Source organism: Bos indicus x Bos taurus, chromosome 4 (assembly GCF_003369695.1).
Source record: "Bos indicus x Bos taurus breed Angus x Brahman F1 hybrid chromosome 4, Bos_hybrid_MaternalHap_v2.0, whole genome shotgun sequence".
NCBI lineage: Eukaryota > Metazoa > Chordata > Mammalia > Artiodactyla > Bovidae > Bos > Bos indicus x Bos taurus.
Window position 1 is genome coordinate 79,776,517 of NC_040079.1, and position 18,115 is coordinate 79,794,631.

General features: G+C 36.4%; 1 protein-coding gene across 1 annotated transcript in view; it reads right to left on the reverse strand.

The window, feature by feature from the left end:
• The window catches only part of SEMA3C (semaphorin 3C), a 208,044-nt gene extending 191,325 nt beyond the window's left edge, over positions 1 to 16,719 (reverse strand). Inside the window, exons 1-2 of the mRNA XM_027539810.1 lie at positions 16,150 to 16,719; positions 14,004 to 14,116 (exon numbers count right to left, since the gene is read on the reverse strand). Of these exons, the coding sequence (XP_027395611.1) occupies positions 14,004 to 14,106 (103 nt within the window). The 5' untranslated portion in view covers positions 14,107 to 14,116; positions 16,150 to 16,719. The remainder of the gene's footprint in view (positions 1 to 14,003; positions 14,117 to 16,149) is intronic.
• Between the last annotated feature and the right edge of the window lie 1,396 nt (positions 16,720 to 18,115).

Sequence of the window (18,115 nt, forward strand, 5' to 3'; positions counted from 1 at the left end):
GCAGTGATTTTGGAGCCCAGAAAAATAAAGTCTGACACTGTTTCCACTGTTTCCCCATCTATTTCCCATGAAGTGATGAATAAATTATCAAAATATTTTAGAAACATAGAAGGCAAAATGGTAGCACACATCTATGAAGGATGGAAAAATGCATATATTTAGTTCTAGGTATAATTATCTAAATCAAAACTGTAGAGAAAGTCTATGTAACATACACCATTATTCACTCTTGTGAAGAACATATTCACATATTTGATCAATATAAAAAAAGTGAAAATGTTAGCCACTTAGTCGTGTCCAACTCTTTGTGACCTCATGGGATGTAATCCACCATGTTCCTCTGTCCATGGAATTCTCCAGGAAAGAATACTGGAGTGGGTAGCCATTCCCTTCTCCAGGGGATCTTCCTGACCCAGGGATAAAACCTGGGTCTCCCTCACTGAAGGCAGATTCTTTACTATCTGAGACACCAGGGAAGTCCTGATCAACATGCAAACGTATTAAAATTATCTAGCATCACTTGAGCTGTCTTCATTTGATAGTTCAACCACTAATACTCACATGTACCTATGGATAATCATGGAATATAACATCTTTTTTCCATGGAATTGCTATAGATGGTTGACTAGCCAGATAACATAAGCTCACTCTTCTGATTTCATTTCACTGAAGCAACCCTCTTTGTTTCCAACTGCATAAACCTTGTACCTCTAGGAATGGCTTAACATCACAGCATCATCCTTTAGCAACATAATTAAGCTTATTAGATTCTGAGAAAGCTTACCTAGTACAAGAATTGACAGCAATTTACAGGTTTCCAACTTTTTTCTAAAAATCATTTAGAAAGAGATCCATAGCATATCACTGTAATACATTTCTGTACTAATTAATACAATTAATTAATCAATACAATTCTGTAATAATTTATAATATTTCCCAAGAGACATCCTTTGCAATAATTAAAACTTGTCACAATTCAAGGCTATGAAACATATTTGGTCTTATTTGACTACTAGAGTCTCGTGTCAATATATTCCTTACAGCAAAATATACATTTAAATTTTTTGACAATTTCTTCTCATTTTCTATCTCTATAGTATTTTACAACTATTTTAACTTGCTCTTTACATAACAAACTTACTGTTACTCTACTTAAAAATCTTTATGCTTTAGGTAATGTCCAACTCACACTTGTATTCATCAGCCCCTTCCTGAGTTCATTGATTCTCTCAGAGGAGAAGAATGCTAATAGCTTCTTATTCACACAGCACCCCTTGTTGAGTTAAGTTTATTAAAACACGCAGGTGTTATTTAACATGTTTAACTGATATTTAACTGAGATGACTGGAAGGGAAATTAAAGGAAACTGAAGAAGCATAAATTTTCCCAAGAACTAAATATTTCAGAAGATTCCATACAATCAGAGTGAGCATTCTCTAAGATTAATGGAGAAACCAAGAACAATTGACTTTATTTTTATATCTTGGGCAGCCATTAGACAAACAGTTTTCAACAAATGTGCCTTGCAATGTTAATGCTACCAGAGTTCATAAAGAGGTGATTTATCATTTTGAGTTTATTGTTCAGGAACAATTCATCAGCTTTTAGATTTAGCCTATGAGTTCACAGGGGTCCTTTCGTTTATTGTCTAATTAACTAAGCTTCTTGTCAAATAAGACAGATATTAAAAGAGAAAAGAGGTTCTGTAAACTTCCATTATCTTTCATTTATATATTACCAATGACCTGGAGATTTTAACAACTTATTGATTAAAATATAGCACTGATAGAAGGCAGAAAGAATCACAAGGTAAATAACTGAAAGAGCTTATACTCTTATGCAACCCTAGTCTCTACAGTTAATACACTTGTTTCCCAATACAACTCACACTGACATTTTTATGTTTTTAAACTGCTCTCATACATATGTAAATGTAACTGTAAAACTCAACTTTGGACTGCAAAACTAGCCAATAATAGCTATGCATCCAAATAGTAAAAATCTTTATTGAGTTTTAATCTTTTAATTGTCATTTTTCTTTTGAGCTTTAGAAAATTAGTCACAGGCTTAAGTGGGAGTAGAACACTTTAGCAGTGGGAAGTCATAACTATTTTGGTGAACATAAGCAAAAAATTACTAGCAATCACAAATAATTGACTTTTCTGTCATGCATTTTACTATCAGTGAATTTATTTGTGAGCATTGACAGTTTTATAAAGCATTTTAAAATATTTCCATAGGTACCATGATAACTCATAAGAGTTTTTAGCCAAAAGAAAACCTGAAGTAGAGCCAGACAGCTGCCTGTTTAGTAAAATGATATTTAGACTTTTTGAACCCTGTGTATTAATTGAGCACACTTTAGTTTTATCCTACTTCTTTATTTCAGAATATTATCTTTCTAGATTTAAAAACATTTAATAAAAATGATAATCCAGTATTTTTTAGGATTACTTAAAAAATCAAGTCTGATAACTTAGAGGATTGTACTAAAAAAGAATCCACATGATTGAATTATTACTTCTTTGGTAACTGAGGTGAAGCTACTGTGTGATTTATGATAAGTTAACTTCTGAATTGCAGCTGAAACCTGATCTTAGGGGCCTTCCTGGTGGCTCAGTGGTAAAGAATCTGACTGCAGTATACAAGATGTGGGTTCAATCCCTGGGTCGGGAAGATCCCCTGGAGAAGGAAACGGACAACCCATTCCAGTATTCTTGCCTGGGAAATGCCATGGACAGGGAGCCCGGTGGGCTATAGTCCATGGGGTCACAAAAGAGTCAGACACTACTTAGTGACTAAACAACAACAACAATCCAATCTTAAAACACACACACACACACAATCCAAGATACTGTACTCTTTCAGCAATTTAATAATATATATCTTCATTGGTTCATATAAAATTAGCAAATCCAATAACTCTCAATTAAAATATCAGACTTAAGGTATATTAAATGTTCATATACAATGCAAATATTCCTGAATCAATTTCAAGTACATCAAAAATATGAAAAAAAAACAAATAAACTAACAGCCATTGCTTTCAGTGTATGCCCATATTTGTTATTTACATGGGTATATTTATATTTGTGATATTGATTTTATTAGCATCTTTTTATGGATATTTTTATACACATAAATTTTATATCATAGTGCAGAAATGGATCAGGAATCATCCCACATGCTCTCCTTTCTGAAGTTTTATAATACTCTTAAATGCACCAAGAGTGACAAATTGTTGTCTACAATTTCAAGCCACATACTATGTGCCATGACAGTCAAAAAGTAGATTATATTCTTATTAAATTTAAGCTCATCATGAAAAATTGAACTTTAGAAAAACAGAATCTTAAAAAAAATTATTCATTTGGGTCAATACTTCCAAGTTGTAGACATATCTAGATATGCCAAACATGCTAGCATACACAAATGCCAACGACACTGAGGAGTAAGACAATACTATTGCCAGGTTACCTATCAAGGACCTATATGCAGTATCTTTCATTTAACACTGGAAACCAGGCTTCTAATCAAAATGCACAAAAGGTTCTCTGGTAGAAAATGTCTAAAGTTTACAGAGGTTAGATGTCGATGGGGAAGGACACAGAATAATTAGAAGGAAGTTTGAGAATTAACTGAAAAGGGTTAACATACAAAGGTGAATTCCCAGACCACACTGAATCTTTAGCATATAATGTGAAGAGTTTGGAAATAAATAGAGGCTTCCCTCGTAGCTCAGTCGGTAAAGAATCTGCCTGCAATGCAGGAGACCTGGGTTTGATTCCTGGGTCAGGAAGATCCCCTGGAGAAGGAAATGGCAACCCACTCCAGTATTCTTGCCTGGAGAATTCCATGGAGAGAGGAGCCCACCAGGTTACAGTCCACAGGGTCACAAAAGTCAGACACAACTTAGCGACTAAACCACCACCAGAAAACACCTGACCATCACCTGCATAGCAGGGGATGGATCTAAATTCATTAGTGTAAAAAGTAACAAAAATTCCTCTCTCATGCTGTTCCTATTCTAGTGCTATGATGAAGAAATGAGTATCTATTGCATTTTACCTGGTATCCATCAATTTAAAAAAAAAATAAAATTCACTGAAGAGTGATTGTACTGTATCAAAGCTTTATTGGCTGTGGAGGTGTAGTGGTAAATGGGTATCAAAACTTATGTTAACTCATCATTTATTGAGCAATAACAAATAGCAGTCTCTATGCTAAGTGGAGTGGAATTAAATACAGTACAAATGAAGATCATGCTGTTGTGTTAGTTAGTTGTGTCTGACTCTTTGCGACCCCATGGAGTGTAGCCTGCCAAGCTTCTCTGTTCATGGAAGTCTCCAGGCAAGAATACTGGAGTGGTTAGCATTCCTTCTCCAGAGATCTTCCTGACCCAGGGATCGAACCCAGGTCTCCTGCATTGGAGCAGATTCTTTAACATTTGAGCCACCAGAGGAGGCCAAATGAAGATCATATTTACAAATGATAACTCATGAAAGCCTTCATGTATTATAATAGAATGAACACTACATACAACATAAAACACTTTACAAACTTAACTCATTTAATTTTCAAACTGATTTTATGAAGCAGTATCATCATGTTATAAACTACCCAGAAAGAAGCAAACAACTATGATTTAAAACCAGTAATAAAACCTATGAATTTTTAAAAAATTGTTTAGGTTTCTTTTCTTCCACTTGCCTAGGTTCTTCACACAAAATGTTCTTAAAAATACTAAGGGTATTATTGTGAAAGATTTACTCAAAGGAGGTCATATTTATAAAATAATACTAAGCTCAAATATCATATAATTTTACCAACGGATATAGCAAGGGGTCTTAGAAACAATTTAGTCCAAATTTTTTTGTACCTGATTGAGGAAATCGAGGTCCTGACAGTTTCAGAGTTAATTACTGAAGAAGTAAGGATTGAAACCCCTGAAATATTTATTTCCATGTAAACACTGTTCTCATTATACCACAATGTCAATCTAATATTCATACATTTATGTACATAAAAATATTTGTTTAAATACATTTCACAGTATTTTATTAAAAATTTCCTCAAGGACACTGAAATCATAACCAATATTTCCCCACTAAATTATAATTAATTTTTTGTTAATATTTTTCACTCTACCAGAAAAATGAAATTGTTACATTCAGACAAAATACATTTCAGAACAAAAATTACTACCAGGAATAATCAGAGATGTTTCATAATGGAAAAGAGGTAAATTTATCAAGAAGCGTAACGCTCCTAAATAAGTCAGTACTTAATAACAGAAATTAAAAACATGACTATAAAATCACTGCAGATGGTGACTTCAGCCATGAAATTAAAAGATGCTTTCTCCTTGCAAGAAAATCTGTGACAAACCTAGATAGCATATTAAAAAGCAGAGACACTACTTTACTGACAAAGGTCTGTCTAGTCAATGCTACGTTTTTCCTGCTCATATTTGGATATGAAGGTTGGACCATAAAGAAAGCTGAGCTCCGAAGAACTGATGCTTTTGAACTGTGGTGTTGAAGAAGACTCTTGAGAGTCCTTTGGACTTCAAGAAGATCAAACCATTCAATCCTAATAAAATCAGTCCTGAATATTCATTGGAAGGACTGATGCTGAAGCTGAAGCTCCAAGACTTTGGCCACCTGATTTGAAGAACTGACTCATTAGAAAAATCCCTGATGCTGGCAAAGATTGAAGGCAGGAGGAGAAGGGGACAACAGAGGATGAGATGATTGGATGGGATCACCAATTCAATGGACATGAGTTGAGCAAGCTCCAGGAGTTGGTGATGGACAGGAAAGCCTGGCGTACTGCAGTCCATGGAGTCACAAAGAGTTCAACATGACTGAGCAACTGACCTGAATTGAATTTGTTCAGTTCAAGCTAAGAAACATAGGAAGATCCTGAACTCACCATCTCACATGAACACAACCAAATCTTCTACTACAAAAGGAATGATTCCCTCTAAAAAAAAAAAAAAATGAGCTGGAAACTAAACAGCTCAAAGGATAAAAGGGGCAGGACAGGTAGAGATGTTTTCTTACAAGAAAATCCATCTCTTGTACAGCAACCCACAATCAGCTCACAAATATGGAACATCTCCTTGAGGAGTGAGTGGTTTGTGCCCCATATCAAGTACCCCAACCCTTGGGACTTGCACAGGAGACATGAGCTCCCATAATGTCTGCCTTTGAAATCAAGGGACTTATTTCCAGGGGCTTATGTTCAGGCTCCAAAAGGCTGTTGGAGCCAAGATTTTGCTATTTAAAGACTTACAGACAACTCACCTTGGGACTCAGCAGAAAAGTAGCAGCCTAAAAAGTTCCTAGTCTATACATGAAGGTAATTCATTTGCCAGTCTTAAAGCATCTGCTGGGGTCGGGGGTGGGGCGAAGGGGCAGTGCGGGGGAGGAGTAGTGGATGCTGGGATTCTCTCTGGGGATTGAGGTGTTGGTGAGTGACATTTTTTGTGTTCTCCCCACTACCTGGCTAGTGCCAGTAGGCACAAACAGTCACAGCAGTCTCCTGTTGCTCTGCAATATCTCTGGCATTCGTGACTTGCCCTGTGCTCTCCTGCTGCTTTACTAAAGCTGGAAGTTGCATTACTGCACTCTTCTGCTTCATCACTACTGTTAAAGTCTGCAGATTCATCATGACCCTGAGCTCTCCTGCTGGATCACTAAAGCCAGCAGGTATGCCCAGTCCACACAGAAGATGCACCCTGATTATCTGGTTTGGTGGCCTGGCGAACTTTTTGGACTAAAACAGAGTCAGTTCTTGGGAGGCTACCACACCCAGGACATTGAACAGACACAGCATAATGAAACACAACCCGACTTTCTGTGGGAAAAAAAAGAGAGAGACACCTATTTTGTTGAGCTTCAGTCTTAGGGGGAGACTTAACATTTGCCACACACTAAAGGCTATAGGAAGTGCTCTCAGGGAATGTAGGCCAGAGAATGCCATGGTTGTACTCTCCTCTGGCCTCACTGCAGCTCACTAGTACCTACCAGAAAATAGTTCATACACTTGTTTGTAGCCCTGAGTTTCAGGGGACACCTTCATATCACCTGGTCTAGAGGACAGCAGGGCTTAAAATTGTTGTCCCACAGAGCTATATATATTTGCATATTTCAAAAGCTGCTATATGAGGAAAGTCTTCCAATCAGCCTGAAACTAGGTTCTTCCTGAAATCTCTTGCTATGAAACTCTCACAGTCATTGTTACATCATCTGTGACCCGTCAAGAATGAATCAGACTGCCTAGACAATCACAAAGCTTCCTTAGATGATCAAAAGGCTTGCAGAATCTGCCTGCGATGTGGGAGAGTGGGGTTTGATCCCTGCTTTGGGAAGATCCTCTGGAGAAGGGAATGGCAACCCACTCCAGTATTCTGGCCTGGAGAGTTTCATGGACAGAGGTTAGAGTCCATTGGGTCACAGAGTCAGACACGACTGAGCTAAACACTTTCACACTTTCAGACAATCACAAAGGTTTGAAAGACAAGCAAATGTTAGTTCAACGTTGAACAATTAAGGTTCATCTACAAAAGACCATTCCTTCAATACTGAGGGAGGTAGCTATTTCATATAATACACAGAAACAAAGAGTCAAGCAAAATGAGGAAACAAGAATATGCTCCAAACAAAGAACAAAATAAAACCTCAGAAAAAAAATCTGAATTACATGGAGACAAGAAATTTATCTGATGAAAGCACAAGTCATAAAGATGCTCACTGAATTTAGAAGAAGACTGATGAAGACAATGAGAACCTGAACAATACAGAAAAGATAAGAAAGTACAAAAGAGAAGTCTCAGAATTAAAGAATATAAAAACTGAACTGAAAAATACAGTAGAAGGGTTCAACAGCAGACAAGATGAAACAGAAGAAAGAATCAGTAACCTGGTGACAGGGCAGTGGAATTCACCCAAACAGGGAAACAAAACAAAAAAAAAATTAAAAAAAAAAAAAAAAAGAAAAGAAAAGAATTCTAAAAAGTTAAGATAGCTTACAGTACCTGTATGACAACATGAAAAGGAGTAACATTTGCTTAACCAGGGTCCCACAAGTACAAGAAGGAGAGAAAAGGCAGGAAATTTATTCAAAGAAATAATGGTTGAAAACTTCCCTAATTTTGGAAACAGACATCCAGATCCAAGAATCCCTGCAAGTTTCAAATAAAAAGAACCCAAGATATCCACACAATGACACACTGTAATTATAAGGTCAAATTTAAAGATCACAAAAGAATCTTAAAAACAGCAAGAAAGGAAAAAAAAAAAAAAAAGAGCAACTTGTTACATATAATGGGATCCCTAAAGGACTTATCAGCAGAATTTTCAGCAAAAACTTTCAAGGACAAAAAAGAGTAGCATGGTATATTCAAGGTGCTGAAAGGAAAAAAAAAAAACTCCCAACCAAAAATACTATACCCCACAAGGTTATCATCCTGAACCAAAGGAAAGATAAAAGTTTTCCAGTCATGAAAAAAACAAAATTCACAACCAATAAACTGGCCTTATAAGAAAAGTTAATGGGACTTCATTAAGCTGAAAAGAAAGGGAACCAACAGGTAACAAGAAAACATATGAAAATAAAAATCTCACTGGTACATAAAAGATAAGAAAAAAATCTGAGCATAACTGTAAAGAAAGTCATCAAAACACAAAGGAAGATACTCTGTAATGGCCTATATGGGAAAAGAATCTAAGGGGAAAAAAAGGAGTAGATATATGTATACATATCCCTGATTTAATGCACTATACAACAGAAACTAACACAATACTGTAAATCAACTGTCATGTGTGTGCTGAATGGCTCAGTCATTTCAACTCTTTGTTTCCCCATGGACTGTAGCCTGCCAGGCTCCTCTGTCCATGTGATTCTTCAGGCAAGAATACTGGAGTGGGTTGCCATTCCCTCCTCCAGGGAATATTTCTGACCCAGGTATCAAACCTGCATATCCTGTGTCTCCTGCATTGACAGATGGGTTTTCCAACACTGAGTCACCTGGGAAGCCCTGTAAATCAGCTATATTCCAATAAAAATTGGAAAAAAGAGCTATCAAGCAATAAAAAAAGAAAGAAAAAACAACAACAACAAATGCACAAGGGAAAATGAGAGAAGAAAAGAGAGAATAGCAAGAAAACAATTAACAGAAAAATCATACATACTTACTTAATATTACTTTAAACATAAATGGAATAAATTCTACAATCAAAACACACAGAATGGCTGAATGGATTAAAAACAAGACCCAACTACATGTTTCTTACAAGAGGTTGACTTCAGATGCAAGGCATACATACACTAAATATTAAGGGATGAAAAAAAAGATGTTCTATGCAAACAGAAACCAAAAGAAAGTTGGAGTAGATATATTTACATCAGACAAATAGACTTTAAACCAAGAATGTAAAAAATAAAACAAAGATAGTCATTATATGATAAAGTTGTTAAACCAACAAGAAGATATAATATTTGTAATATTTATTCATCCAAAATAGGAGTACTTAAATATATAAAGCAAATATTAACAGTCCTAAAGGGAGAAAATGACAGCAATATAATAGGAGAGAATTTTAATATATCCCTTAAATCAATGAATAGATCATCCCAACAGAAAATCAACAGAAATCAGTCTTGAACAAAACATTAAACCACAAAGACTTAACAGATGCATATAGAACATTCGATCTAAAAGCATCATAATCATTCTTCTCAAGGGCACATGGAATATTTTTTCAGGATAGATCATATTTTAGGTCATATGCATTTAAGAAGACTGAAATCAAATCAAGTACCTTTCTGATCACAATGGTATAAGATTGGAAATCAATTACAAGGAAAATCGGAAAACAAAACCAAAACTCTGCAAATAGGTGGAGATTAAACATGTTACTGAACAACTTGAACACAACTTAGCAGTTAAACAACAACAACTAAACAACCAATTGGTCAATGAAGAAATCAAAAGAAAAATTAAGAAAATATCTTGGGACACATGAAAATGGAAATACAACAAATGGAAATACAAAATCTATCATGCTATGCTATGCTATACTAAGTCTCTTCAGTCGTGTCTGACTCTTTGTAACCCCATGGACTGTAGCCCACCAGGCTCCTCTGTCCAAGGGATTCTCCAGACAAGAATACTGGAGTATTCTTGTTGCCATGAAAATCTATCATAAAGGACACCAAACACACACATAAATTATAGGCCAATATCCCAGATGAACATAGGTGCAAAAATCCTCAACAAAATATCAGCAGACAGAATTCAACAATTCATTAACAGAAGCATACGCCATAATCAATTGGGAGTTATTCTAGGGATGTAAGAATGGTTCAATACCTGCAAAACAATCATCATGATATACCACAGTATCAAAATGAAGGGGAAGAACCAGAAAAACTGATTGTCTCAAATAGATGCACAAAAAGTATTTGACAAAATTCAACATTCATTTACAAGAAATATTAAATGTGGGAATAGAGGGAACATCCTTCAATATGCTTGCTCCTTGGAAGAAAAGCTATGACAAACCTAGATAGCATATTAAAAAGCAGAGACGTTACTTTGTAAACAAAGGTCCGTAGAGTCAAAGCTATTGTTTTTCCAGTAGTCATGTGTGGATGTGAGAGTTGGACCATAAAGAAAGCTGCGTGCCAAAGAATTGATGGTTTCGAACTGTGGTGTTGGAGAAGGCTCTTGAGAGTCCTGATGCTAGACATGAAACTCTACTACTTTGGCCACCTGATGTGAAGAGCTGACTCATTGGAAAAGACCCTGATGCTGGGAACAACTGAAGGCAGGAAGAGAAGGGGACAACAGAGGACAGGATGGTTGGACGGCATCATTGACTCAATGGACATGAGTTTGAGCAAGCTCTGGGACATAGTGAAGGACAGGGAACCTTGCGAGCTGCAGTCCATGGGGTTGCAAAGAGTCAGACGTGACTGACTGGTTGAACATTAACAACTTCAACATAATATTAGCAATCAAAACAAGTTCTGTCTATTTATATACATAGCCTTGCTTTTCCTTATGAACCTTATTGGTCCTAAAGATTTTCTGGAAAGAATATGACAATAATGTTATGAAATATGAATCCATAAACTACTGGTTTTTTCAAGAAAAATTCAATTCAAACAGAAATAATTTGCATGAACTTTTTATTCATTTGAAAAGCTATTTGGCATAAAATTTTATGAAACACAGTATCTAATAGGAATAACAGTTCTTTTAACATTCAAGATTTATCCAGCACACATAATTACTTAATAACACCTGAAGTATATTCTCCCCTAGGAGTGATAACCATCTAGGTGACCTTGTGCTAGATAACAGGGAAGGCAAATTTGTAGGTCACTGTTTCCCAAATGCTATCACTCCATCACTCCACCACCACAAGAAGGGATAGAATGTGTATGGGAGAAGAGATCTCTTATTTCACACACCTTTAAACTGCCTGTGATTCTTAACTGGACAGTAAGACAAAACTGAAAGGACTCTTCTAATAGGTCACTCAGAAATTTTAAAATATTAATAAATGAAAGAAAGTATATATGTCAACCCTGTACAAAAATTCTATATCTTTAGTAACCTATTCAGTGTGATACTCAGACAAATCATAATAAGATCACTGAGACACTTTAAGTAATAAGAAATTTGGAACAGGATTTCAAACAGGTATAGTCAAATCAGTTAAGAAAATTACTATGACCTAATGATTAAAATTTATACATTTTAAACAACTGGTTTTGCTCAAGATACTTTTCCTATTACATAGTTAATTTTTGGAGGTTTTTTTTTGTTATTAATTTAGAAATTGCAGGATTTCATTATCCTTGTTGATATATCTTTTTAAAACAGTATCCAAATTAAGTGAATTCTATCTAGTTATTTCCAAGTAAGACTCTTGGGAAGAATAAAATAGGAATTATAAGATTTTCAGATAGTTAGCTTATCTAATCATGCTATATTCTGCATATATTATAAATTAAGCATTATTCTGTAAGATTTTTTTTTAATTTCAGAGCACTTAAAATTTTAGATATGCATTATTTTAAAAAGTTCATCATAATTTCCAGTCATGTTGTAAACAGTAGTCATTATCCTATAAGATACTGAAGTCTGGTTTTAAAAGACTGTATTACTTAATTTCCTCTTTAAAAGATAAAATGCAACTGTCTTTTCAAAAACAGACTTGATGAACTATCTCTAGTGACACACTTGTTTTTAACAGTTACATGTTCAAGCTTAAATTTCAGTTTAAAATTTTTTAATTGGTTTCAGTGTAACAGAAAGCAGGTTTAGATACCTAATCTATGTGATCACTTCATCTTCCTATGCATGCATGCATGCTAAGTCGCTTCAGTTGTGTCCGACTCTGTGCGGCCCAGTGGACAGCAGCCCACCAGGCTCTTCTGTCCACGGAATTCTCTAGGCAAGAATACTGGAGTGGGTTGCCATGTCATCTTCCTACACACTGAGAGAAATACAGAAAACAGGGAGGGAATTGCACTGCTCCTTAATGCCTTTATTTTTTTACTTGATTGGATAATTCATAGCTCTAGGGCTTCCCTGGTGGCTCAGTGGTAAAGAATCCACCTGCAATGCAGGAGATGCAGGTTCGATCCCTGGGTCTGGAAGATTCCCTGAATAAGGAAATGGCAACCCACTTCAGCATTCTTGCCTGGGAAATCTCACAGACAGAGGAGCCTGTGGGCTATAGTCCATGGGGTTGCAAAAAGTCAGAAACAACTTAGTGAGTAAACAACAATTCACAGTTTTCATCCTGGAAGAAGAGGTGAAAGCAGCCAGCAAGACACTTCAAAAGGTCTTTTTTCTTCCCAACTAAACTTGATAGCCATGGGTTCTTGAGGGGAATGGCTAATTCAGAAGCTAAGGAAACAATTAGAAGCTCATACACTCTAAGTTCCATATAAGGCTCCTTCAGTGCTTGTGATGACCCTGGGGAAAGTACTGGTGATTTAAGAAACAAGAAAATAGATGGACATTTGACTCATAAGTGTCAGTCATACTGCTGTTTGAAATTCAAGATAACAGAGTTTCAAAGGCACACAGGTATATAAGGCCTGAGAGTATACCATTTCTCAAATGAATGAAAATATGCCCAGTGACACTAACGTTTATGCAGAGATAAAGCTGAAAGGAGCAATAAAAGTATAAATGACTCTGACTGGCAAGATGATCTTCCTGATCCATCTCTTATTCCATCTGTCCAATTATTTTGGGTTACGTGACAACCAAAATCATCCATCTCCAAGTCTTCTGAATTATATACATTAAAGCTTATGCACACATTTGGCAAACCATTCCCTTGGAGGACCTTAATAAGCCTTTCATGTTCGTGAATATTTGAAATCACACTCATTTTCCTAAGATTTGGAAGAGAGAATTTGCAAACAACAGCAAGCAAAAGCATATTATTTTAGGTCCTTTTCAATTAATTAGGAGAGTTTGCCAACCTCAGGATCTCCTCATGGAAATAGAAGAACACCATTAGAACAATATATGGAGAGACCCAGTCTTGAATTTAAGGCTCAAAATGTATTAGAAAAAATTTCAATAACTAAACCTGCACAGCTCTTTCTATTGATGAGAAGTACCATAGAAGGGGTGTTCCTCATCAAAGTTAAATGACTACTAAGCTTAAAGATCTTAGGCTTTGGATTCTTCACCATCTCCTCATGCATGTACATGTAAATACAGAAGAAACTTCAAAAAGGGCAGAATCCATTTCAAACGTTTTCATAAACAAATGAAATAGAGGATTTTGTCTATTGATCAATAATTTAAAACAGCCACATCATCCAAAAAGCAATCCAGTAGACATTTTTTAATGCTAATCAATACTTAATTATTATTTTACTCTCTTTACTAATTTTTTATCTGCATTAAGAAAAAAAAAAGACTTCAACATTTTTCTCAGATTGTTTATCAACTTTCTTACCGTCAAATGTTAAGTAAACTCTTGCTTGGGGCTGAGGCGATCCTTTCACATAGGTAGAACAAACAAATACTCCAACCAAGATGCAAACTGCCTGGAATGCCATTTCTTCAGATCTGCAAGTTAATATCCAAGGGAAAATACCTTTACAATAAAGATCATAAGTTTGTTATATTTTACTTCACATTTTAGGAGCACACACCCACCAAACACGCAAAACCTGCGATCTAGACAGCACCTTATTCACATATCTGAACTTTTAGAGTCATGCAAACAGTAGGAGGTGCTGTGACTTTCTGTCTTACATGTGAAAATTTGGATTTGATTTCATTTGTGTCTGGAAGTCTTTGTTAAAAGTGAAATTATTTCATCATCCAGCAAAATAATGTGACTATTAAACAAAGCAGCCAGGAAAATGTTGTCAATTTCCAAAGGAAAAACCAATATTTAAACTTGTTATTCTCTTTAAACAACAACAACAAAAAACACATTACACTGAAAAGACTTGAGAATGGTGCCAATAGGTATTAACAGATGGAAACTTCTCTTTCTACCATAAAATAGTAGCAGTAGAAAAATCTCACATAAAATTTCACTTCCACACACTCATTAGCTCTTTGGAGTAACCATCTCTGAAATGATATTTCTACACAAAAATCTACCAGGGCTCAATTCCTGATCACTTATATCACTGGAATTAGTTATCTGCCAGTTTATACAGATGACCATACAGCTGTTAAATGATGTAGATGAAGTAATCATGAATTTGTGCCAAATACAAACCAATGACTTAGTGGTGAGCAATCCAGTGAACCATGTATCCCTCAATGTTTTTTAAAATAAATCAACTAGAAAGTGGGCTGTCAAAATTCCAAACGATAAATCAGAGAGACAGGTACTACTGTTTAAAACCATATCTATATAATTGATACATGCTATTAACTAATGTCTGAACACCAGAGATCACATAATGTGTAATACCAAATCTATAGGAACTCCAGTAGCCACAATATGCAAAATAAACTCAGGACCATTAAAAAAAATCATTTTGAGTCTAACACAATTATACAATGAGATGACACAACAGAGTTTAATCTAGAAATTTATTTTTACAGGTTACAACAATACTGATCTTCAATAGTATGTGGTTATAAAGAAATGCCACTAAAATTTGACAATACAGTACAGAAGCAATAGAGAAACTTCAGTAATACAGAAGCAAAGGAACAATTAAACTGAACATGCCACTGTAAACAAAATGTAAACAAAACTTATATTGATTTCTTAGATGGTACAAATAAGAGGTAGGAAAAAAAAAGATTCTATGCTTCTTTTACCACACAGATGGAGGAAACCCTAGAGATGTTTCTGTTCGTAATTTTCAAAAGAAACACTTTCTTTCTGCTTCCACAACCTCTTCACCTTGTCATCCCTAAATTAACTTGAAAGAAAACCGATTTTATAGGGTGACTTTCCCTTAGTAATTTGCTCCCTGGTTTTGTTGACTTTATAGTTAAATTCCACCACCACCACCCCCCCTCAAATATATAAATATGCCTAACCTTTGCCTCTGTATTAAGCAGGATAATAATTACACATTTTTACATACTGCTATTATCAATATCTTATCTGATATGTCCCCATGAAAGCAACATATGCCACAAATTGCAAAAAATAACATTGGAGATGAAATGACAGGTCAAGTGTAGTGAGTATAAAGAGCAACGTGATTTCAAGCCATCCAGAGATGAGAAGTGAGGGAAAGTCAAGTATCTTACTTATACATGCCCCCGCCCCTCATATTTTATGACTTCTTCCCTTTAACTCAAACACTTAAGACACGATGCTTACTGTTTTCACTTGTGATTGAACACTAATAACATGTAATAAAAGTCCTCTTATAAAATTCTCTCCAGTAATTTTGCCTTAGAAGGCAGGGATACTCAACTTTAAACTCTCCGCAGGTGTCATAACCTAAAAAAGCAATTCCAGCCAGGCTCTCTGCAAGGGAAACACTTCCGTGACAAACTACATGCGCTCTTAAGAAAATATCCATATTTGAGAACACGGATGTGTGAAAAGTCTATACACAGATCCAAAGTTGTATTTTGCTAAATTTGTAATGCTGAAAACAACGAATCCAGCTTACCGAGGTGGAAAGAGATCAGCGCGGAAAAGTCGTCAATGTGCTACAGGTTTGGATCCTCGTTTCTAGCCCTTTCCCCCAAAGACCGTAATTTCTAGGGCGTCCCAGCGATGAAATTCTTTCTTTCCTGCCTTCTGAGTTCCTTTGTAAAGGAATCCTCAGCGTTGCAGCGGCGCGGCACCCGGAGTCCTGCTTCGCGTCGCTCAATCAAGCACTCGGGAGTGAATGGAAAGTGGCCGGCGCAAGGGGCGAGCGCTCGGGTGTCCGATTACAGCTACGCGGCGCACGGCTCCGGCTGCCCCGGCGCGCCGCCCAGCCAGCTCACATCACCCGCCCAACACACTCCGCCGCATCTCCACCGGCCGCGAGGCCCCACCCAGAGCGCGCCCGCGAGAGGGTGGCAGGGAGCCGCCAGGGCGGGGCCGACCCCAGGACAGGCTGCCCTCGAGATACAGGAATGTGCTGCAGCAGGCTAGGGGGCCAACTAAACAACTCTGCTCTTTTCTCACTCCGCGGTGGAGTGAGCAACTTACAGGGTGTGTTCCAAGGTTTTTGTTTGTTACCGGCTGCTCTGGGAAGGCATTCAGGATTAAGCTTGGCCTTAACTATCAAAGTGCAAAGCAGTTTTTGCTAGAAAAGGATCACAGCATCCTTTTAAGGCAAATAGATGGGTTTTTAAAAGGCATGAGTCTCGTCCTTTCCCTGTGGAACGTTTTCTAAAACCGGTCTACATAAAACAGTCTCATCGCAGAAGTTTATCCTTTTAATAGGTATTGTTTCCTACTGTGCTTCCTTAATGTCCCCAAAGCAGTAACTTTGTCGACCTCTCCACAGTCACTCATATACAATACCCTACTTTCCGGGATACTCCCAAAACATAGTTATAAGAAATTATTTCACAGTTGTGTAGAGGAAGCCTGTTTTGAATTATGCCAACAGAGGTTATGAATCTAGACATCAAGGGTATATATTTCCAGCACTACCTTCAGGTAACCTTGTTAAATTCTGGAACTAACGTTGATGTTTAAGTGAGAATTATTTCTCTGGATCACAATTAATTAGATATTTGTACTTGGGGAGAAATGAGCTTCCACCTCCATAAAATGAGCAGGTACTTGCTTAAAAATCACTGTGAGCTACAGCCCAGTAGATGTCACTATACAGAGAGAACATGGAGTGTAATTTCTCCACCCGTGTTTCTCATAATTTTCTTTATGAAGTAAGTTAGATCACTAAATTCTTATAAACTATCATAGAAAATACTTCTGAGAGTGCAAAATCTTTGATGGAGTGGGACAGCTGAGCTAAATCTCACTAGGAGGAAGAGAAGAAGCGATTAAGACACATCTTTCATGTATCTAAGCACCACTTCTTATGTAGACATGTTATGGCGCTAACTTTTTCTGTGCAGTGAGATACGAAGGGATTATGCCAAATAAGAATGCAAACTTGTATTCAAAAATTATATTCCATGGCCAATATTATCTTCAGACACAAACTATGTTTATGAAAGAAATTTCAAATTAAGTAGATCTGTTCTTTTAAAAAAATCTAATACAATTAAATTATTTTTGCGATAATTAGTGAAATAAAAATGTGAGCAGCTCCTTGACATGTCTGTAATAATGAATTTAACTGACAAAACATCTGACAGTATTAGAAACCAGATGTAAACATGAGTAAACACTATGCGTGGTTTTCTCTGAAATACTTCTGAAACTGATTAAGATCCGAGTTATAGTGATCACTATTACTTTCCTACTGATGCATTTGTATATATCCTTCAGCATTTGTAAATTAGGGAGGGAAAGAATAAATCATTAGCAAGAAGAATGCAGTGAGCATTAACAAACTGTATAATCCTTAATTTCAAAATGTGGAGTCATTAGACACTTGCTGCTGCAGTTGCTTAGTCGCTTTAGTCGTGTCAGACTATGTGTGACGCTATGGACTACAGCTCACCAGGCTC